The sequence below is a fragment of the Marmota flaviventris genome, chromosome X (genome assembly GCF_047511675.1).
Source record: "Marmota flaviventris isolate mMarFla1 chromosome X, mMarFla1.hap1, whole genome shotgun sequence".
Lineage (NCBI taxonomy): Eukaryota > Metazoa > Chordata > Mammalia > Rodentia > Sciuridae > Marmota > Marmota flaviventris.
In genome coordinates, this window is record NC_092518.1 from 34035997 (window position 1) to 34059872 (window position 23876).

Genomic DNA, 23876 nt, shown 5'->3' on the forward strand with positions numbered 1-23876 from the left:
GTGCTCAGTTCTGAAACAACAACACTACCACCAACACAAAATACGCACAGGTTTGATATTAAGAATTGACCCATCAAGCAGTTTTCCTGGTTGCTTGAGCAGCAAGCTAAGCTTACCTTCACTCCAAATTAAGACACTGACCTGAAATGATAATAAAGGACATGCCATCAGTGGGAGACCAAAGAGTACTTTGGGCTGCCTTGTCCTTGAGGGGCGGTTTCCACTCTGGGCATCTCCAATAGTCCAGTTTCCTGGAGGGTGACTCCATCGACTAAACTTTTGCAAGGAATGAATTGGAAGCCTGAATGAAGTAAGAACTAGGAGTGATTTCAAAAGAAACCAAAGAACGCTGAGATCAAAGGCTTTACAAAGGTAATAGCTTCAGAGGAAGGCCGTGGGAGAAGGAATTGGACACAGGGAAGGGGACAGATTCTGCATTTCTTCGTGCAGTGGGGAACTCTGCACATCTCTAGATATTCTGCCACCAATAAGATGGGGTGATGGCTTCTGAATGCAAATAGCAAGAAGTAGGTCAACCATTTCTTTTCCTCTCTCAGCAGATATTTCAAATCATCTCACCTGACAGGAGATACACTTAATTGCATTTTTAACAAGCGACAATGTTATCTTGACACTGGGAAACTTCCAGATGAATTCAATTGAGTGCCATTTTCCTTTTCAGTGTTAAAATGCAATATGCTACATGTGCAAAGGAATGGCTGCCTTATGATTAGGAAAATCAGGACATTTCATTTTCTTAACAAAGAACTCGACACATCAAAACGCTCCCTTTCCTGCTGTGGGGAGTGGGGTTGCGTAGGGGAGAGGACCCTTGGAATAGGGCTCTCCAATGCTTCAACTGACCACTGATAAGATTTAGCAATCAAATCACTTGCTCTGGTTTTCAAAAAGGAAACAAAAAATGGTTCTGCTGATGAGATAGAGGCAGGAAAGAAGTTTTAGGAATTTTCTCTGATTGTTTAGTGGACGATTGTGACGGAGCAGCAATGTGCAGAAATGACTCCGAATTCAGAAATTGAAGGATGTTCTGCTAGGTCATAAAGACACTGCTCCAGAAGATGGCTGCCTGTGCCCTTCTTGGAGCATGCAGAAAGCGACCAACAAGATGACAAGTCGTATGGTGCCTTTCCATGGGGGGATCACTGATGTTTGATTTGCCCTCCCCTTTCTCCTCCTTGGCTTAATCCACATTTAGTCACATGGTGGATGGCTTCCAAAGGGCACTGTCAACATTTCTGGAGATTTGGTCTCTAAGGGCAAGTGGGGGTGTGAGGGTTTCCACCAGAGGGAAGGAAGTTGGTTTCCCATGTGTTAGTTGTATTCTTCTTTGTGCTTCATTGGAAAAGAGGTAGAGCGGGCACCTTGACACTGAGAAGAGCCCGCATTGTAGTCAGTACCATTGCAGGAATGACTGTCTGGCCTTGGCATCAGACTGAAATCTGTCCTAACACAGGCCTATACGACTCTTTTTTGAGCATTTCTCTCTCCATCTAGGGGAGCCCACTGTTGAGCTTGTCTCTGGTTTACCTGTTTGGTCACCCCCACTGTAGGGCCCAAACACAAGGAGTTCACTCAACAACCTGTTAGTAAGTTGTCGACTCATCCGGTCACTGACAAAGAATGATCATCAGAAAAAAAAAAAAAAAAAACAAACAAACAACCAAAACCCAACAACCAATTGGCATCTTTAATAACAGTAGGTGAGGGGTGGGGTGTTGACCATGTAGGAGGAGTCTATAAAAACTGCCTTTTCTGTTCGGTCCCTTAAGAGGAGCTGTTCAGCTCAGAATACACCCCGCACATCCTGCCAAGGCACAATGTGACAGAGGCCATCTAACCTACAAGAAGCAAAAATGATGGCGTGTTTTCAAGAATCCCAGGTTAACATAAGCGCTTCACACCCTCACGTGCTAAGGAAAAACATTCTACTGACCTCTGGCAGGGTCTGGGAACCCCCAGCCCGAATGTCCTGTATTAGAAGAATGTGACCTCGTGGCGGGGTGATGAGATGGTGAATGTCTCTAAAAGCAACAAGGACAGATGATTCCCCTGTGCCAAGGGATATAGCAAGAGGAAGGAGAGACCACAGGTAGCCCTGCGAGTCAGACGCGGTCCATGCTGTGCCCTGGCAGGTGGCTGTTTCTGTCCTGCCGACTGATACTCACTCCTGGGCCTTCGATGGGTCCATGAGCATCTAATGAATTCTAAAATTGAAAAGATCATCGGCTTGGAGGCCTAAACAACTCTATAATGAAATGAAGGACCCAAAGGCATTTAATTATTGAACACATAAAAGGAAGTATATTTAAAAAAAATTGGTCAGACTGTCCTGTTAGTTATCATTTTCAAGGAATTTACAGGGCTGTTATAGATTATTCTTTTGGAATAATTCAGTTTATAGCAAACGCCTAAACTGGTTTCTTCATTGCACAGTATTTTCTCTTAAAATGGGTGCTTTTAAAACAATTACATACAGATTAAAAATCCTCATTTCTTTGCTTAATTAAAACGTTAATACTCTTAGACAACACAGATCCGAAATGGTGAAACCAGCAAATTCCCCCTCCCACCTTACAACAAATTAAATTGAGACAAAATTACAAACACATTTCACTACATGATTATTATTAATAAAAATCAGTTTCTTTTCTTTTTTTTATAAAGTTGCCCGAAATGCAAGGGATGTGCATAGGTTTACAACTTAGTCATAATAGCATTTTATTCTTATTCTCCTGGGTGTGCCCCGTGAACGGAAAGTACTTGGCTGTAGATTACAGATTGATTTGTCCAACACAGACACACCAACAGCATAAACGCTCGCGACTGTCCACATGCATTAAGAGTCAAGACCCAACTTCAAATCTCTAAAAGGTTTACAGGGTGCTTCAAAGAGACAGTATCACATTATCTGGATGTTACATAAAGGACTTAAAAAAAATACTATTCTAAAAAAAAAAAAGAGAGAGAGAGAGAAAAAAGGCCTTTAAAAATTTATGACTGTTTTGTAATCACTAGACTAATTATTTCAAATAAATAAAGGAAAGAAAGATATTCCAATCCATAAAATCAGACTCTAAAAAGAATGTAGTGTTCCACCCCCAGTCAAGGTAACAGAATCATTGTTTATTATTATTAAAATAGATTATAGAAAGCAGCATCTATTTTGTGCAGTTTTTAGGGGCCTTGGAAATAAAAAGCTATGATTTCCAAAAATATAACATTCCAAAGGATTGAATAATACATACATTTAAAGATACATTTTATTAAAGTTTAGGAGAACTGATTAAAAAAGATACTGTCTCTTTAAATTAGTGTGTAATTGTTTTTCTCCTCCTATCTATTTGGACATGACAATAATTATAAATGTAGGTCACACTACAACTAGGTAGTCTCTAGGGACCACGACCTGCTGACACAAGGCCCATGACAAAGAGGCTTTTCCATGTATGAGGTGGCTCCCAGTTATGCTCAGATATCTGGGGATGGGCCTAATAGACCCAGGAGACCGGGACCCACTGCGGGGCTGTGCACACGAGCTCAACGGCTTCCTCCAGATGTCTGATTGTCTCATCAATTTCATTGTTGATAATTGTGAGATCGAAGTAGTGCGCGTATGTTCTCTGTAGGATATCAGACTCCTTCTGTAGGCGCTGGAGAGATTCGTCCTACAAGGGGAGCGTGGAGGAAGGGCGGGCGTGGGAGAGGGGGAAAGCAAACAGAAGACAGGAGTCAGTGGGATTCTTTCTCTTTTCACCTGTTTTTGCTCATCCCAGTGTCAGAAGCCGTCAAGGCCGAACCTTGATGGGCTGCATCTGGGCATGAGGCCAGGATGGGACCACTTCACAGGAGACCACCATCCCTGGGACAGCAGGAACTCCTGCTGGCATCCACAAGTGCTTGACATGCAACAGGGGGCTCCATGACAAACCAGACAAAATGCACACTCTCCAGCAAACACACTGGCCCACCCAGGCCCGGCTGTGCCCGTCCCGGGTCGGTCAGGGCGAGGCCCTGTGAGGCGTGGGTTGCCAGTGGCTTCCGTTCTTTCTTCCCTCCTCTAACCCATCCTCACATCTGGCACAAGGGCTCTTGATCCCCATCCCCTTGGTCCTTGAAGTTCCCTTGAGCCACGCTTTGGGGACCCACCTGCATTTGCACCAATAAGCCCTGTCTATGGATGACAAATGAAGTTGCATTTTTTCCTTTTCTACTAAAGGTTCAGCATGTTTAAAAAATTCAATTATGTATAATGGTCCTGACTTGACAGCATCAGATGCCAGAGGCCAAAGCTTTTGGGATGTTACAAATAATGTCTGGAATAAGGCCATTTTCCAAATAAAACAGCAACTGGCATCTGATGAATTCCCCAAGCTGGTCTGCATTGGAAATGACCCAATGCCACTGTTCACATGTAGTTATATTTCTCACGAAAACAACTCTGGAGCAAAGCTACTGAACTCTAGGCAGGCTTGCTGTGGTAAAGGATGTCCCCTAAATCAGAGCTTGCTACACATTTTGACAACCTTCACCAGGCTGAGCCATGGCAGGAAGGAATTTAAGGTCTCAAATTCGTCATGTGAAAATGGCTTTTTGCTGGCAGTTCTTTCAAGACAAGGATCTCTTAAGGGCCATCATTAAGAGATCCTCCATTATCTTTCATTATCTTCACAGCACAAGTATGTTATACTGAACTCTCCAAGGCCAAGTTCAATTGAAAGTGGAGTACTTTACGAGTCAAATAACCACACCTACTCTCCCCTTGCACTGGATGAACACTGGGTAGGTGAACTATCTGCCTGAGTTAAAAAAATATATTGAAAATGTATATTATTTGATATAAATATCTGCTTATTTCATTAATTTCCTTCTTCCCAATTAGGGCATAAACTTGTCTCCTGTGTCTGTCATTATTGTGCCCAGGCATGGAGCCTTGCACATAGTTGTTGCTTAATAAATGCTGTCAAAGGAACAAGCACCTGGCTGATAACTGATCATCACAGGATTTTACAAGTAATAACTCTATCATCAAGGGACTAAGCAATCTACTAAGAAAGGGGTGGGGGTCTGGGGTAACAGAGGCAGATCTCCAGAGAAAATAAAAGATGCTGGGATCCTTGAGGGACCCAGGAGCTATAGGTGCCAAGGAGTGGCTTAGGACCCCCTCTCCTCTTCTCTGAGGCCCCTCTATTATTTATAATAAGCTCAATGCAAAAACGCCATTTTAGGAAACCTGCATTTACCCAAAGACAAAAGCACTTCCCACCAGTATAACAAGGAACAATTCCTATGAAGTTACTGTCTGTGTTTGTTAGGAGATTCTGTTTGACTATACAATTCTGGGCTTCAAAAACTGCTAACAGGGTTTATGTTTTGTTCAGAAAGTGGGGCTGAGGAAACCATTCAAAAAATGTGTGGCTGAGAGTGTCAGCTTTTTGATGTAGTTCTCTTTATAGGAAAATAAAACTCCCTCTTACAGATCTTTTAAGATGAAGTTCTATTTTCCAGTTTCTTCCTTGACAACAGCTTGTCTGCATGCTGGACTCACACGTGAGCAAGGTTCAACTCAGTGAAAACAAATGCCTTTATTCTAATAGCAGAAAGCAAGGATTTGTGGGACCAAAATGTCTACATTCTACATCTATTAAAAGGAACAAAGGCTGTACTTCGTCACCTCCTAGCTGGTACTTACAGGCAATTTTCTGCACCATTTTGGCAGCTATGGAAAATTAGTAACAGGGCAGGAAAACAGGCAAAACAAAAAACAAAAACAAAGCAAAGATGATAATTCAAGAAAAACACATGGTAACCAAAGGATAAACGCTAACCACAATGTGGATTTCAAACATGCTTATGTATGAATAAGATGGAAAAGTTGAATTTTACAAAGGAACGTGCCTTTTGCAAATGAAATGACAAAAAAAAAAAAAAGATGACTGAAAATACGAGTAATAAAGCCCATCTAAAGATTTAACCTTCGTTAAAGGTACACAAAGTGTGAATTCCTAAGCCTTGATTTAACTGCACTGTATGCTTGGGTGATTTAGGCCAGTGTTTATTGAACACTGCTAAGAGTCCTCTGGTGGTTTCTAGAATTTGCAAAAGTTCTTCAGGATAACTTCATATAGCAGTATTCCCTTAACTAAAGAAGAGACGGCAGGGAGGCACTGTCCCACCTTCCAGACATGTGAGACTATCTGGTCAGCAATAGAAAGCCTTCTTAGTGGGCTTGGGAAGAAGGATGGCGTAGCCAACTCTTGCACATACCTTCTTTGTGGCAGGTGCTGACTTGAGTTGGCTTGAGAGCTGACAAGAGCTCCTTTCTTTTTGTTTCCAGTGCTGGGGATGAAACCCAGGGCCTCTTGCATGGATAGATTAGTGCTCTCCCACTAAGCCATATCACCAGCTGAATAAAGCTCTTTTCTAAGTTTGATGGTCTCTAGGGGCCTCTGTAGCCCAGCTAAGGTCATGGATTCCTTACAGCTTTCTTTAAGTAGAGCAATGTTTGATCCAGAGCTGGCCCTGGGAGCTTCCTGCTGTCTTGGCATCATCGAATCTAGACAGAGTGGGCTGGCAGTCCTAGAGATGCCAGGGAAAACTCCATCTTGGGGGACTGATGGGGTTTATCCTCGGACTTGAGAAGTGACTTGAGACTGACCATTCTTTTCCACATCCTATTTCACCAGAGCAGATGTTTGCTGCCAATGTAGACCAATGTGCTTTCCGACTGTGCTGTAAACTAAGGCTGGAATTTGTTTTAAGATTCTGATCTCTGAAGTTCACACTGTTGGTGTTACCTCATTCCAAATACTGACTGCCCAGCATCAACAATAAATCAGAGTTTCATTTAGTTGTCTTCATGGAATAGGGCTTTGGTTTTGAGTGCATAACACATGTGGATCCTTATAATGGGGCATGCTTATTTGGGGGAAAAGTAGATTCATTCTTACCTCATTTAAACCTGGAGTGATAGTTGGAGCGGCAATAAAGACAACAAAAGGAGCAAACTCTGCAGTTCTCAGGACCTTCAGTGCCTGGGTAAAAACAAAACAACAACAACAACAAAAAGAGACTTAAATGAAGATATAAGTAATGTCACTTTCAAATGAGTCTATGAAGAATTTACATAACTGAAAAATTCAAGCCCTTGGTTCAATTTTTTGGCAAGGTATTAAATGTACCAATTTCATAAATCATGTTATTTTACTTCATATCTTCTAAAGGATGAATGATAGTTGTCAGGAAACAAAAGCTGACAAACTGGACATTTTTCTTATGAATCTCATGAGTCAATTGGCTTTATTTCTCTTCGCAAAAGTTAACATGAACTATGTTGGTTAATGTTCATTAAAACCTGGTTATTAGCTGGAGCTTGAATTTTAATTGATGGTCTATGCATCTGGGGGTAATGGGCCTTCAGATTGGCTTCACACCAATCCAGAGCCCACTTTGTTACATATGAAACTGCAAATTGCTAACCACTGATAGCAAATCCTGGCCACTATAATTGTGTGGGCTACATTCATGCTACATAAGGCCTTCTGTGTTGCCCTGGTGAAAGGACCCAATAGGGTTTGTGAGACAGGGGGACCCTGCCCAGGGCTGGAGTCATAAAGCCCCGGGCTTTTTTTGTTTTAGCCCTGCCACTAAAGACAATGTGTGGCTGTGGGCAATGTGTTGACCCATGAGAAAATGTGGCACTCAAGGGAGAAGGAACTCTGGGATCCCCTTCAGTTCCCTTCCAAAGCATCCCAAACCTCTAACTGCAGAAGTCACTAGTTTGCATAGATGTACTGCAAAGTTGCAATTGGATGCAACTAGAGTTGATTCTGCTGTGGGATCACTGCTTTAGCTCCTCCCCTGGGAGGACAGGATGCTCTTGGAGGTTTATAAAGGCCCCTCCAAGGACAAAACCTAGCATACTCATCCAGGAACTCAATCCACAAGTTAACTCATATGCATCAGGGGTAAATATCTTGCTGTTCTTTATACAAGAATTTAACATATCAATTTTGTTAGCTACATATTTTGATTTTTAAAATTATTATTTAATTTTTTTTTACGGTGCTGGAGATCGAACCCAGGGCCTCCCACATATCTTGCTTTTTAAATGGTCTCTAAATATGTGTGCTTTCCCTTATTCCTGTCACTCCATCTTTTGCCTGGTTCACTGTCATCACAATAGACTGGTTCTCTGTTTCCAGTTTTGCTGTTCTTCAACTATACTCCACTCTGCTACTAAAATGGTTTTTCTGAAATGCCAATCCCATTGTTCCATGCTCGAAACCCTTCAACAGCTCCCTTTTGGCCACAGGATTAAAAAAAAAAAGTATACTCCGTAGCATGAAGATCAAATCCTTCCCTCACCAACTGGCCCATGCTTTAACTTCTTTGGCTTTTCTCTGCCCTCTCCTCAGTGGACTGGCCTTACTAAGCTGCTTTGAGTTCTAGAAAGGGTCAGACTCTGGCTTCCTGGTGTCTTTACTTACAACCCCTCTGATTGGACCTCCTATCAACCTTCCCCCTTCTTCACTCTCCTCTTTGCTTGACTGAGTAATCCTTCAGAACTCAGTTCCGATGTTCTTTTCTCTGGAAAGTTCTTTGTGAGCCCTGAGCCACTCCTCTGTGCTCTTAAAGCACCAACCACACTGGAAATATTAAGCCCTTGGGGACCTTGAGGGCAGGGATATGTCCTGTTCAACTGTTTCTTTCATGTCCAATATGACACCTGTCATAAACTGCCTTTAGGATCCAATTAAAAGGTCAAAACAAAAAATCTAATTTGTACTTGATTTCTCTTATCTTTTGAGGCAGGTTTGACCAGAGAGCATGCTGCTACATGCATGTAAGAGACAAATTTGATATGAAAAATTCTGACTTTCTTTTTGACTGTTAGCCCCACTTACACTGGGATACTACTTCTGAATATCTACTGGAGGGTTAAGGGAAACTGGCACACTGTCTTATTTGTTCATTAGAGTTCTTTAATTGTTAAAGTCACAGGTTCAGAGTCCCCTCTAAGAAAGCTCTTCAAAACTTGCAATGTTCACTTTTAAAAGAGGTAACTGGCAATTTCTTTGCTGATCTTTTGTGACCAAAGACTTTAGCAAGGAACAGTCATCATGAAAAAGCCATATGGAGCCAAACAGGAACCTTCTCTTAGAAATGTCCTTTTTGTCAATGTTATCTTGGGCCTCTCCTCTTTCTTTCCTGTGCTCCTGCATCAGATGAATACAGGGTCAACTGGAACAGAAGGTTTTCTTATCACACACACATACCCGCACATAGCTGGCCTTTGAGCAACTGAGATGGGGGAAACATCCTATTTGCTATATCCATAAACACATGAGGGTCATTCTGCATTTACTGTATGAAACCATCAATGAAGGCTACGCTCATCATATTGCCACGAGCCTTTTGTGTCAAGAATGTTTGGAATCTTGATTCCCAAAATAAACAAATAAATGTGTGTGTGTGTGTTTGCCCTGGTTGCCAGGAAGTTCAGAGCCAAATTTAATGTTTATCACAGTAATTACAGTAGCTCCTGTGGTTCGCATATTTTCTTTCTCCTCTTTTTCATAGCTTTGATTTTCTATTTCTGTCCTATATTATTATATTTTCCAAAATTCTGAGGTGGCTTAAGTCCTGACTGTGATGTTCTTGTCTAGTGCGCATGATATCTTTAGCAGAGTCACCACACATTTCTTTGTTCCTGAAGGTCTCTGTCCCCATTCCATGCTCTATTTCTGTGTTTCAAGTGGGCAACATTTTGGATGCAGTTTCAGTCTGGATGAGGTTCAGAGTCACTTGAGGAACAGGAAATGGAACTCCTCACAAGGATTCTCCTCCCTCAGGCAGTTAATAGCTCACTTAAAGACAAACTCTAAACCTTCTTCAGCTCCGACTCAAGAGGAAACACAGTCTCTCTCTGAATCCCAGAGGAATTCAGAGAGAGAGAGAGAGAGAGAGAGAGAGAGAGAGAGAGAGAGAGAACATGCGCACACATGCTCTAGAAAGATCACTGAGAACACTGTATTCAAATAGTCAAAGTAATGTTAATTTAACAGTTACTTCTTTAGTTCTCTTTTGTGGAGTAAATTGATTTTATGTTCATCTATGTGTGGCTAAGAATTAATTTCAGGTTACCATCTTCAAGGACTACAAACTCATTTGACCCAAGTATGATGCAGATAGCTATAAGACTAATTGGTTTTGGAAAGTTAAAAAGTATACAAGGGCAAGTGGACAAATAATTTTCTACAAAAATCTAAGAAAGAGCACAGTGACCTCAGAGAGGAAACCAATTGAACAAAATGGCCTCTGGTTCAGAACCTGGTTGCCAGTATGTTCAGAGCCAAATCTGTTTATCACAGTAACTATAGTAGCTCCTGTGGTTCTCATATTGGCTTCCTCTTCTTTTTCATGGCTTTGATTTTCTATTTCTGTATTGTGATTTTATATTTCCTATATTTTTGTATTTTCTAATTATTATAATTATGTATTTTCCAATTATTGTATTTATTATATTTAAATCATTCTATTTTCTAATTACTGTATTTTTAAAATTTCTATCCTATCTTATTATATTTCCAAAATTTTAAGATGCCTCCAAACCCAGCTATGATGTTTTGTGTATAAGGTCTTATATCTTTGGCAAAGTCACCATGCATTTCCTTGTTCCTGAAAGTCCCTGTCCCCATATACCTTATTTATTTATTTATGTATGCCATACTAGGGACTGAACCCTGGGCCTTGTGCATGCGAGGCAAGTACTTTTCCACTGAGCTACATCCTCAGCTCCTAGAAGCTTCCTCTTGACAACAACCTTTCCCTCTGTAGGCAAAAGCAAAAGCCCAAATATTCTGCTACTGTTAACTTTTAACACTCTAAACAGATAAATCGGAGTAAGGTTAAATTCTAAAACCATTGCATTAAGCTTTCATCACACACTGGAGAGATTAGTTTCAGCTTTAGGGACAGAGATTACTGAGTCCTCACTTTATTTTCATGAGAAAGAAATCTTATATTTTTTTCCTCAGGTTTTATTGCCTTCTACATTTTTCTAAATGTTTTAAAAACATTTGGTGGACCATCCTGAAGATTCCTAGGGAGGAGGTTGGGATTTATTACACACAAAACAAAACCAATAACAGTTTAAGTTCAAACCACTTTCAATCTGCTATAAACCTTGGTTTGAGTTACTTTTACATTAAGCCTTGATTTCTTCCATTATGGAAATAGACACTGATTTCTATTTCATAGGATTCCAAAGATTAGGTAAGGAGTAATAATGGTTAATGAAATATAAAACATTATAACAATACAATCTATTATTTTAAAAGAAGCCAGGTTACTATTTTTTCTAGCTCAATGTCTTTACCATTGTTGTCTAGGTTTAGAGTTGGACCACAACATTTAATCATATGGTACTATTACTACACATGTGTTCCATTTGGCTTTGGTTGTCTAAAATAAATTAAGATGGCCTCAAAGCATTAGACCTTCACTCAATGAGCTGAACACTAGCATTAGGTGGTCTTTCTATGGCCCATATGTGGTAGAAATGGCCTCAGCTGTCGTGGATGTGAGATTTTTTTTTAAAATGCCACAATTTACTTTCCCTGTTAAGGACAGTTTCTGATGTACATGGAGGAAGGAATTTCATCCTCACCAGTTTGTCTTCTTAATTATATTTTTAGCTTCTGGCACAGTGCTTGGCATATATGGGCTTGATAGAAGTTTGTTAAATCAAACTGTGAGATACAGTAGTGGGGTTAATCTAACAAGCTAGGGCAGGATGGGGCTAGGAGAAAAATGTCATAAGGTCCCAAGGGGGAAAGTCTCCCTGAAGCATCAAGGCTCTGTCTGAACATAGGTTATTCATGGCCACTGGCATCCCCAAAGCAGGATAAGGACCCTTCCCAGACCTAAGGAGAGTAGGCTGAGGGCAGAGAGGCCTGAGGGTGAAGTCCTGTTGGCGCAGACTCTGTGGGCACCCCGGGCTGTACTGGTGTACACATGGTCTCAAGTGTGAGACCTGGGCTGGGATGAGTCTAGACTGGGCAGAAGAGAGCCTGGGACCAGAGTGGTCAACCAGCCCAATGAGAGGAGCAGGCCCTGGGGCTGCTGGCCCAAAGAGGCTCAGGCAGAGACCAGGATGCCCATGGCCTGCCTTCAGGGGTCAGTGGACTTGAGAGATCACAGTTCTGATAGGTGGGGACACAGGAAGCAGGAGAGGAGAGTGCAGGTGAACCCATCCAGCAGTCAGGGAGCAGGGGGACAGTGTGCCCAGCTGGGGCAAGGAGGTGCTCCAGGGCCAGTGCAATGGGTTAAAGGAACTGCTGTGGATGTCCTGATGAGGCCGAGAGAAGGGTCTCCCACTCAGCAGTGCAGAGCAATGCATGGCTGTGCAAGGACCAAGGGACAGGGAGAGCTGGACACTATGGGTGGAGCAGCAGCGGCAGCAGCGGTGGTGGCGGCGATGACAGCAGCGGCAGCAGCAGCAGGTAAGGCAGAAAGCCCTTGAAAGTGGACTTAGGTAATGCAGAGGGGGTCTGAGGAGCCCTGCAGCCAGCATACTGCTAGAGACATTACTACCAGCAGAAAACGACGTTCAGGTGAAGACCAGTGTGGAACCCAAGGAGAGGATGTCGAAGACCAGGACCAGGATTGAGACCTTGCCTCTAGCCACCCCTGGCCAGAAGATTTTTCCAATCCCTAGTAAGGAGGGATTAGTAGTTAAACAAAAATCAATCTGCGTTACACATCATCATATTTAGTTCTATATAGGTCCAAGTTAATTGTCAAGTCAACTACAGTGTTTGCACTATTGTTGCTCTCCTCCCTAGCCCCCGAACCAGATCCTTTCATGGTTTCCGAAGTTCCAAGTTCAAGAACCCCATCAAGTGCTATCAAATGGAAACAGATGAACCCATTGGCCGCAAGTTAGGATCTTGGTGTCCAGAAACTGAGCAGTCAGGTCCCAGGTCACACAGATCCTGCTATGCAGTTTCTGTTCTCACTTTGGGGATGGCTGGGGGACCAAGTCTTATGCTGTGACTCTTGAACAGGGATGTGCCCTGCCTAGGATGGCCATCTAAGCTTCCTGATGAAATACGAGGGAAGCCTACTAAAGGGGAGCTGACCCTTCATTTTGGTGGTTAGTGGACTGATTCTAGGTGATAAGGGATTTAGGGTACAGAATGGCCTTTAAAATGGCAGACCTGGGAGTCACAAGGGAACCCACAGCCTCTCCTGTAACCTCCCCTAATGTCTATAATTCCCAAATCCTTCCTTCTGTGCTTCAAGTCCATTTCTGTTTGGATTATACTCAGACATGAAAAAATAGCTTGTCAGCATTTTTTTAGGTGCTGAAGATGGAACCCAGGGCCTCACATATGCTAAACCCACACCCTCACCCTACCACTGAGTGACACCCTCATCCCCTTTGATGTCAAGCCTTTTCTTTCAAGTTTCCTAATTCCGATTGCTTTTTGCAAAAAACATATTTACAAATCATTTAATCATCTCCATATCCAACTTCCCTTTGAGTCCTCTCCAAGTTGTCTATATCTGACCTAGTTTTAGCTCAGGGTCAGGCAGTATCCTCTTATGAGGAGACTGGAGAGGCAGAGAACCACCCCTGCTCTCCATCCCTGCTCCATCTTGACATCTGACATCTGGGGTCACTCATGCTTGTTTTCAGAAAGCTAGCACTGTGTTTCATAACCAGGCCCCAGGATCAGTGTCTTGCTGGTGATTAACATAAGATGCTGGCGGGTGCTCTGATGGTTCAGCATAGCTGTACCAAGGCTGTTGTAATAACAAAGTACCAGAGTTTCACCCTAAGGTCAAATCATAGTAGAATTTCTGTAGAAGTTCTGAGTATAACAAATCTCATTGGAGAATAATCTGCTTCCTAAATACATGCCCAGTGATAGGCCAGTCTGCATTCTAGACTGTTAACCCATAAAATCTTGATTATTGACACTTTCCTGAAGCTTATGAGATTATTATGCAACCCATGAATCTCAGATGGCATCTTTTGATTTCAGAATCTGAACTTATCAGCATGCAGGCAGGATGGAGGTGTTCAGGGTGGCTGGGCCTTACCTGAGGCTCCACATCCAGAATTGCAATCAGCCCCTGCTCGTGGATCTTACGAATGGTCTCCAGTTTTGTCCCATACATTGCGTCCTCGTGGCTGCCATACTCCAAGTATTCATTGTTTGAGATGTCTTGCATCATTTGGTCATGAGATACAAAGTAATAATTCTTTCCATTTTCTTCGTCTTTCTTTGGAGGTCTGGTTGTATCTGCAAAGTCCCATGTCATGAGAGGTTTAAAGGCTGAGCTGATGAAGTTATGTTCCTAATGGGCCCACCCAGACTACATCTCTTTTTAAAAGTTGTGGCTTCTTTAGGGTATGTCCCACGTACCCTGTTCCCATCCCAGCAGCTAGAAGCAAACTCTAGAAACCATTTTTATATGTGTATAACTGTGCCATTTAGTTATTTGGTTTGGGGAATACTTCAGTGTTTACAGATATATTTCACTCCTTCATGGACCACCACAGGAAAAAGATATGAAATGATCCAAGATTAACTCACTCACTATATATATGTCTCAGTGTATTTGGGCCTTGAGCAGGAGGAAGAAAGAAGATTTAAAAAAGGAAATACCAAATATGGTTATTTAAATTTAAACAAATTATAAATAAAAATTTAGTTCCTCAGTTTTACAAGCCATGATTCCAAGGTTTAACTGGCACAGGAGGTTAATGGCTGCTGTGCTGGACAATACAGAGATTGAATACTATCATTATCATGGACAGTTAGTGAGGTGTAACCATAATTATCATATAAAGACCTAAACTAGGAGGTGGCAAACTGGCTCATGGGCCCAAAATGGTCTGCAGTCTTCAGGTTTTACTGGGACACAGCCATGCATGTTTGTTCACATTTTTGTCTATGGCTCTTTTTATGCTGCCACAGCAGAGCTGAGTAGTTGTGACACAGACTGTGTGGCCTTCAAAGTCTCAAATGTTGACTACCTGGTCCTTTACAGAAAAGATTTGCCAAAGTCTGACCTAAGTGGGTATATACTAAAGTCTAAACCAATATGCAAAACTCACTTCAGGAAATGTTTTTCTAGATGAGCAAGGAATATTGGTTTAAATCTTTTTCTCCCTTTCCTTCCTCTCTCCTACCTTCTTCCTTGCTTCCTACCCTCCTTAAGCAAGGACAAATTTATACTACTCTTTGCTGGCACATGGGCTCAAGCCAGTGGGGAATTTCTTCTTTCCCTTAGAAGTGCCAAGTGTCATGGACTTCAAACTGTGGACAATCAGAGAGGAATCCTTTCTTTAGCCACATCAAAAGCTCAAGAAGTGGCATAATATACTGTTGATATACTATCTTCAGATGATAACTATCTTCAGTTATCTCGGTAGTTAAATGTATGCTGTATACATATCTGGGATCAAATATTTTATTTATTTCTTCCAGATTTTTTTATTGGTGCATTATCATTACATGGGGTCAAATATTTCAGAGATTAGATATGACTGACATCAGCAAAAGTAAGGTTTAAAGTCCAGCTAGCTAATTGGCCATTTAAGTATTTGATCAGAAAACCCCAGTAGCACCAATTGCAACGATACTTGATAAACTTGTCTTGGGTAAATCAGAGCCATCTTGTGAAGCCTCCTGGCTCACTCAGGTGTACAGACTGAGTAAGTGGTGTGGACTGTGTGCTTCAGGATGGCATCCCAGGGCCCTGCAGGAAGGAGCTAGTCAGGACATTTTCTCCAGTTGCTCTTACAAATCATTCTCCTTAAGCTCTTCCCACCCTGAACAAAGCTGTAACTGCTAGAAAGCTTAAGGGATTAAAATTTGAAACTTTAGAATACAGATGATAATAAGATGGCTGCTACTTATCCACCATCTGCTAAGTGCTTCATACACATGTTCTCAAATCTTCTTTACAACCCTGGGATTATTTTATTTTATAGTTCACATAATGAAGAGGGCAAAAGGTTAAGAATAAAATATAGGAAGGTAAGGGGGATATTAGAAATCTTAAAATTTTCAAATTCTGTATAGTAAACAATTGATAGCACATTGACTGGGTTTTTAAACTGATAAGAAGAAGACAGGTGTGCTGGTGCACACCTGTAATCTCATAGCTTCTTGGGAGGTTGAGGCAGGAGTGAATCACAAGTTCATGGCCAGCCTCAGCAATTTAGTGAGGCCCTAGGCATCTTAGATGCTGTCTCAAAATAAAAAATAAAAATGGCTAGGAATGCAGCTCAATGGCAAAGCACCCCTGTGTTCAATCCCCAGTATGAGAGAGAGAGAGAGAGAGAGAGAGAGAGAGAGAGAGAGAGAGACTGCTGCATTACAGAAAAATATATAACTATTAAAACTTATTTTTCTGAAGAATAACTAATCTAGGCAATGTTTCAGGCATACTGTTGGAAAAATTAAATTATAAACAGAATGAATGAACTTAATGTTATTTAAAATCCCACAAACATAACACACACACACAATACATATATTCATACTAAAAGAAGCCTAGGAGGGTATACAACAAAATATTTATAGAACTTATTATTGGGAGAGTGAAGTTGGGATTATTAACCCATTTTCTTCATTGTCCTCTTTTGGGTTTTTACAAATTTCCTACAACAAACAGCTATTACTTATATAATCAGAAAAAATATGTAAATTACCATGTTGAAAATGAATAAGAAAAACATAATTAAAAGATATTGAGACGTTGCTTACGTGGAATAGGGTATGCAAACCGGTCCGGGTGCTTTGTGATGAGGGTGTTTTTTATGTGTCTTCTCCCAACACCATGTGCACCTATGGCATTTTTTGGAAAAAAAAAGTTAAAATTGACAACTGTTAATAATATTTACAAAATGTTTTTAAGGTGAGAATAAGTAAGACACTTTTATAGCCAAACTTACCTAATAAGACTAGTGTTTTCCTTTTGAATGCTGGCAGTTTTACTACTTCTTCATATGTGACAAGATCTAATTGATCAAACACTAAAATGCAAAGATTCAGAAGAAAGGTCAATTTATGGAATGAATATTTCAAGTACGTAAATTGTAATTTTACTGGCAAAAACCAAGTTACATTAAAAGTATCTTAAAATATGAATTCAATTTATGGTATATGCTTTACATGTGATTGAAGTCGTATAGCATTTAGGAGAGAAATTTTCATTTTAAGCCCATGAAAATGCACTTTAGAAACAGGGGCAAAGATATGTTGAGTACATGCATAAAAGTCCAATTCGAAAGGATACTGCATATTTTTTCCCATGCAGTATCTAGCAAATCATATGAATTCATTCAAAATCACATGCTGTTCATATTTTTACAATTTAAGAAATCAGCAATACTAAAAAGAAAAAGTCTATGGACAGTGACCAACATGAACAGAGCATGAATGCAGCTAAAGTCAACCAAGAGAGGGGCCAGCTAGATCGTTTCTAGAGAGAAATGGATGAGAAATGCACGGCCATTGGTCTTGAACTTCATGGTTCTTTCTTTCAAATTGATTAAGGTGGCATGCTAGATTCTTTCAAAGTCAAGTTCTGTAACTATTGTCACAAGCTTTTAAATGAGCATCTTGCAAGTTCTATTGTAACAGATATCCATTCGATGGAAAATCTCAGGTACGTAAGTAGGAGAACATGCTTTCCTGGCCCTGAAACCATGTCACTCATCACCATGGGCAGTTGTGTGTGATAATCAGGATGAACAGGATGGCAAGAATAGTAAAGGAGAATCTGAACTCAGAAACTTTTGCAAAAGGAGAGTTCTCTGATTATTACAGACCAAGAAGAAATAGTTTAAAAATACTTCTCTGACACCTGCCTGTTAACAACACAAGAAGGATTTTAAGCAACATGTGAAAGTGTTCTGAGCAAATGACCATTCCTGTTGAAGTTCAACATGGTCAGTTTCTCACACAAATTTGAAAATTCTCACAAGAAGGCTAAAATCATCTGTCTGTTTCCTGCAGTTTTTTTTTTTTTAACATGGTCATACCCAAATATTGTCAGGTACACACTAAATCTTCCTCTTAAAAGAATAATGAATTAGCCCTGGAATTTATTTATTATTATTATTATTATTATTGGTATTGATTGAACCCAGGGGCGCTTTATCACTGAGCCACATCCCCAGCCCTTTTAATTTTGAAACAGGGTCTTGTTAAGTTGCTTAGGGCCTCTGTAAGTTGCCAAGGCTGGCTTTGAACTTATGATCCTCCTGCCTCAGCCTCCTGAGCCACTGGGGTTACAGGCATGTGCCACCATGCCCAGTTTCTAGCCCTGGATTTTAGAGGGGTTGAAGTAAATTTAATAAAATCGATTTCACATTGCCATAAAGGAATCTGGGATGCTTAGGTTCATCATTAAGAAGGCATCTGCTCCCTGAAACAATGTGGCTAAATGATTGTATCAGCTTAGTAGCAAAGAACCTAACAATGCAAAATAAGATACCCGGAATGCAATAGATCAGAAACAAACAAATGAACAAAAAGCATGATTCTCAAAATATATATAAAAAGAAATACGTTAATAAAGCATTAGTGCATATTAATGGGTACTTGTGCATTTGTTTTTGTTCCATAACTGGATTTCATAAAGGTTGACTGCAAATCTTTAGAGCATATTCCCTAGCAGCAGCTAAAAACGACGACATGTTTTCTGTGTTTGAAATGGCACACTCCCAAAATTAAAATGAACATGAGGCTCTCTGTGGCAGAGCTAGCTAGTAATGCTGCAGTGGTAATGGAGTGATGAGAGCTGCAAAATGAAAGCAGGAGTGCTTATGGCATCATTTTTTTGTACCTATTGTCTGCTGAGTAATATTTCCATCAAGAAAAAGCATGCTTGTGGAACAAGTACATCAATTGGCTGATTTATTTATTTATTTAGGTACTGTGGATTGAGCCCAGGGACACTTAACCACTGAGCTATATCCCCAGCCCTTTTTATTTTTTATTTCGAGACAGGGTCTCACCTAAGTTGTTTAGGGACTCGCTAAGTTGCTGAGGCTGGCCTTGAACTTGCAATCCTCCTGCCTCAGCCTCCCAAGCTGCTGGGACGACAGGCATGCGCCACCATGCCCAGCTGATATGTTTTAATGTGTAAAAAGAATCGAGTCTCTCATGAAAGATCAAGATGATGATGACACAAGCATTCTGAATGGTAAACACATCCCCTCCCTCTACAGAGCCCTGACTCTGGTCCTACTGGATTAAGATGTCAGTTTTTAAAAACACCAAGAATGTGTTAGATATCAACAATCAACACCACGAAATGAACAGATAGGTTAAACATCAGCATCTTAACCATGAACGAGTAACATGAAGGGGTTACTTTGCTCTAAATGAAATCATCACGTGGTCATAGGGTTGCAAAGCAATAAGAAAGGATATTGAAACATAAGAGATACAAGGAATATTAGGAGCGTACTTAAAGATTGAACTTTTAAAGGTTTTAAGTTGCTTGTTGATTGAAAAAAAAATGAAACCACCAAAAACACAGAGGCATAGTCATTCAACAGGTTACTTACATGCACAGAGGCCATTGGGAGTGAGACAGCATGAAAAATGTACAGGGGTCATTGAAATATGGCTTTTCATATATTAGTAAAATAAAAGTATAATATGCACAAAATAAACTTTATCATGCAATATTCTAAACACAAGGCAAATCAATCACATTAAGAAACAAACTCATTTTAATAAAAATTTAATCATATCCTTATATAAAAGCCAGTGGATTTCATATACTAGCATCTGGGGTTGAAATTTTACATGGGAATTTACAAGACACTCTTTTTAGAGCGCGTAGGTGTAGAAGTCTTTTGTTTTTTGTTTTGCACCTTCCTGTACTGTTTGCAATTTCTAATTGTGCATGCCTATTACTATTATTATTAATTTTTGCCAGCTCTGGGGATGGAACCCTAGCACATGCTAGGAAAGTGCTCTACCACTGAGCTGCAGTGGTAATGGAGTCATGAGAGCTGCAAAATGAAAGCAGGAGTGCTTATGGCATCATTTTTTATACCTATTGTCTGCTGAGTAATATTTCCATCATCATCATTATTATTATTTTTAATACTTTCAGTATTAAAAATAATGCCCTAGGGTGGCAAGGCCAGAGGCCACTATTTTGTCTTTAGAGTTCTATGTACTCAAGAAAACAAAAAGCATAAAAGTAAAGTACTTTTACTTTTAAAAGTAAACAGCAGTAATTTGTAGCACTAAGCATAATTTAAACATACTTATGAATGGTATTGTAGAGATGCTCTCAGTTCATATGTATGTATATAATAGCATATTTTAGGATATTCAAATATCACTGGCTCAGGGATCTGTCACTTAAAAATGAATGAATGAGGGCTTTCTTTCTTCCTTCCTTTGTACTGGTGATTGAACCCAGGGACACTCTACCACTAAGCTATATCCTCGGCCCTTTTTAGTGCTTATTTTGCAACAGGGTCTCCCTAATTTGTTGAGGCTGGCCTTGAACTTGTGATCCTTTTGCCTTAGCCTCCAGAGTTGCTGGGATTACAGGTGCAAGCTACTGTACTTGACGTGAAGACTTTGTGATTTTAAAAAAAGTTCACATTAGTAACTTGATCTAAAATTTACTTTTGGAAGTTTTAGGGGTGCAATTCTAGCAGCACGACAATGCTTTTTGCACCGAATGAATGTGGCTAAAAATCTTTACGTGTTGCAGAAAATGTATTTGCTGTAAACACTACACATACCATAATCAAATTTTTTTCCCAAGGATTCAGAAATACTTTCTGGCATAGTTTACTTATATTTCTCTGATTTCCTGGTAGGTTACTCAACATTCCAGACACTTCTTTTAAGTTTCTGGTAATTACTTTCCAGTTGAATCTTTTCCATTAAAAAAAAGCTGTTAGCATTGAATCCTTGTCTCAGTTTGAAAAGCTGCAGATATCTTCAAAGACTATACAAATCTCCAGTTAAAAAAGGGCATTGCATACTGGTCGCATCAGGCCATGGAGTGTACACTCGAATGCCTGCAGTGGCCAGGAAACTAATGTGGTTAAATGAAGTGGGCCAGACACAAAAACAGGGGATTGTGGGGTTGGTGGGCGCTGGAGAGTAAGTGTCCATCCAAAAGGGCCATTGACGGCCCAGAGTCCTTAAGAAAGGAAGTAGCTCACTGTTCTGCATTCCAAGGGAAGTCTAAATCCAGAGTTTTATATTGAATAATCTGACTTTCAAATGTGATAACTTATAAAATTGTTTTAAACACTGTGTGTGAGAGACAAAACTTATTTATGGGTTCAAATTGACTAACAAATAGGCTGCCACTTTATGATGTGAGATGTAGGCCACACAGATGAGCAGAATTTGGTTTTAACTAAATAATAGCATTTCCTAGTGACAGAAATGGAAATAATTCTGGTATTATTGTTTCCATAAGTTTTATCTACTGACAGTCTGAATCCTTTATTTTTACCACAAATGTAAACAATTTCAAAATTTGATGATAAGGCTTGGCTCTTGCTGTCGATATATGATCAATTCTCAAACATGCGGATTATGAAACAAAACATACTACTCTTATTTGCTAAGTACTACAGGAAGAACAAAGGGCATATTGTGTTTCATTCAATTTCTGAAAAAGCCAGAAAAATCCTCTGCAAATATAGTTTGATGTGTGCCCATGAGCCCATCTGGCTCGTTTTCAGTATGAAAGATTATATTTCCAATTTTTTGATGTTTCTATGTATCTGCCTTACTAATGGAGGTCAATAGTATTTGCTTCTCACTCTTTTAGGGCAATTCTGTATGTTAGGATGAAATTTCATTATGGCTAAAAGCAGAAGAGCTGATAAGATGCCCAAATTCCCTTCCTGACAATCTGATGTCTTGTAGAGTAATAGCAATCCCTCAGGAAATGGAAGAGTTGGTGAAGCAGAAGAAATCTAAAGAAATGGTAACAGAAAGAAACGCTAGGCTTTGTCAGGCAGAATAATCCAGAAAGTGCAAGAAAATAGCTGACCATTTCTCCTGACCAGAGAAACTGAAAGGAGAGCTTGACAGATTATTTTGCAGGTGAGAGAACCCTAACAATGATATTCTGACTAGAGAATCACAGATAAACCTAAACACAAAGAAACTTTTTTTTCCCCCTTGGTCTACATTTTATTGGTACTTAAAGGTCAATTATCATTTCATATTAGAGGTGAAAGCAGTAATATGTCATAGTTTAGCAAAAAGCTTACACAGGTCTAGCTTCTGTGACACTCAGAGAGATTTCTCAGGCTGCTAGAGGACAGCGGATCACAATATAAGAACAAATGCTCTAAATGGTTCAGAAGGCAAAAAATAATCCCCCTTCCCGCGCTGATTTCTATGCCATTAGAGAAAAGCATTGTTTAAGGAGCTCTGCAAGAACCTTCTAAGGAGCTCAGACTTCATTTCCCAAGAGGGTTCACATGTAGAGAAAAGTACTGACAGGCAGAACACTCACTTAAGCAAGGGATTGATTCGGCTCTGATGCTCAGAAGAGATCCTTAGTTAGGAAAACACTGAAGATAACAAATAAGTGGTTGAAGTAGGTCCCCATCCCCACTTGCCCTCGCTTTATCTTCATTTTGAGTTTCCAAGAACTTAGATAGGTCAATGGTTTGGGACAGATGTAAAGACAGAGGAAAAACCACTTCTGTTCTACCCATTAGGCTCCTGCCTTCTGTATCAAGGGTGAAATCTTTTAACCTTGACAGGCAATGATCTACCAAAGAGCCAAAGCCTGCTATGGGATAGAGTACTAAGCTTCCTTAAATGATACCCATGTGGCAGGTCACGTGGTGAAAGAACACTGAATTTGAGAATTAGAAAAAGATTGTCTTGATTGATTAGCTGAATTCCCTTGTTTGTTTTTTGGTACTGGGGAATGAACCTGGGGGGGCGTTCAACCACTGAGCCACATCCCCAGTCATTTTTTTTTGTAGTTGGACACAATGCTTTTTTAAAAAAAATTATTTAATTTTTTTATGTGGTGCTGAGGATTGAACCCAGAGCCTTGCATGTGCCAGGCTAGTGCTCTATTGTTGAGACACAACCCTAGCCCCCCCCCCAGCCATTTTTTTTTTAAAAAATATCTTATCTAGAGACAGGGTCTCACTGAATTGCCGAGGCTGGCCTTAAACTCCTGATCCTCCTGCCTCAGCCTCCCGAGCTGCTGGGATTATAAGCATAAGTGATTTGCCCGAGTCCCATGGTTACTCAGGTGTGCTGATTTCTGGTCCTATCTCAGGCTGCCTATTAAGCTTACAGATGTATTTGCAGGACCAGTGTGCTCCATCCGTTAGGAATCAGAGAATTAAGACAACAGAAGAGACTAGTGATGTCCCGGTGCTCAAAGAACAGAAAAAGTGAACCACAGAAAATACTGGCTGCCAGACTGGATGCTGATTCTCTGGCAAAATTCTTTAATGCATGATTGATTGGGTTAATTCTTTATCATCATTTAGAAAGACCTAGTTTTTCAATGGATTTGCTTATTTTTCCTCATAGCTGAATTCAAGAATATTGGCAAATTGAACACTCATGTCTATGGGCCCTCCATTAGTACAGTATAAAACTAATGATGCACTGACAGCCTTTAACCAGCCATTTCTTTGTTGTTTTCTAGGTTTAAATTGATTTCAATACCATCTATGTCTATGTGTCATTTAATATTGTAAATTTTTCAAATTAAGATAATTTTTTTTGAGTATTTAGATAATGTCAGTATGTTTTCTTGTGAGCCTGTTAGATTGTGCTACTGGTAGAAGC

The 23876-nt window shown here is 40.3% G+C and overlaps 1 protein-coding gene across 4 annotated transcripts in view; it reads right to left on the bottom strand.

The window, feature by feature from the left end:
- Positions 1-1686: 1686 nt before the first annotated feature.
- Cask (calcium/calmodulin dependent serine protein kinase) overlaps positions 1687-23876 on the bottom strand; it is a 366225-nt gene continuing 344035 nt past the window's right edge. For all 4 annotated transcript variants that reach the window (XM_071606242.1, XM_027927438.2, XM_027927437.2 and 1 more), the window contains 5 exons: positions 16997-17077; positions 16809-16889; positions 14131-14333; positions 6969-7052; positions 1687-3686 (listed from right to left, as the gene is read on the bottom strand). In XM_071606242.1, the coding sequence (XP_071462343.1) occupies positions 3510-3686; positions 6969-7052; positions 14131-14333; positions 16809-16889; positions 16997-17077 (626 nt within the window). In that variant the 3' untranslated portion in view covers positions 1687-3509. The remainder of the gene's footprint in view (positions 3687-6968; positions 7053-14130; positions 14334-16808; positions 16890-16996; positions 17078-23876) is intronic.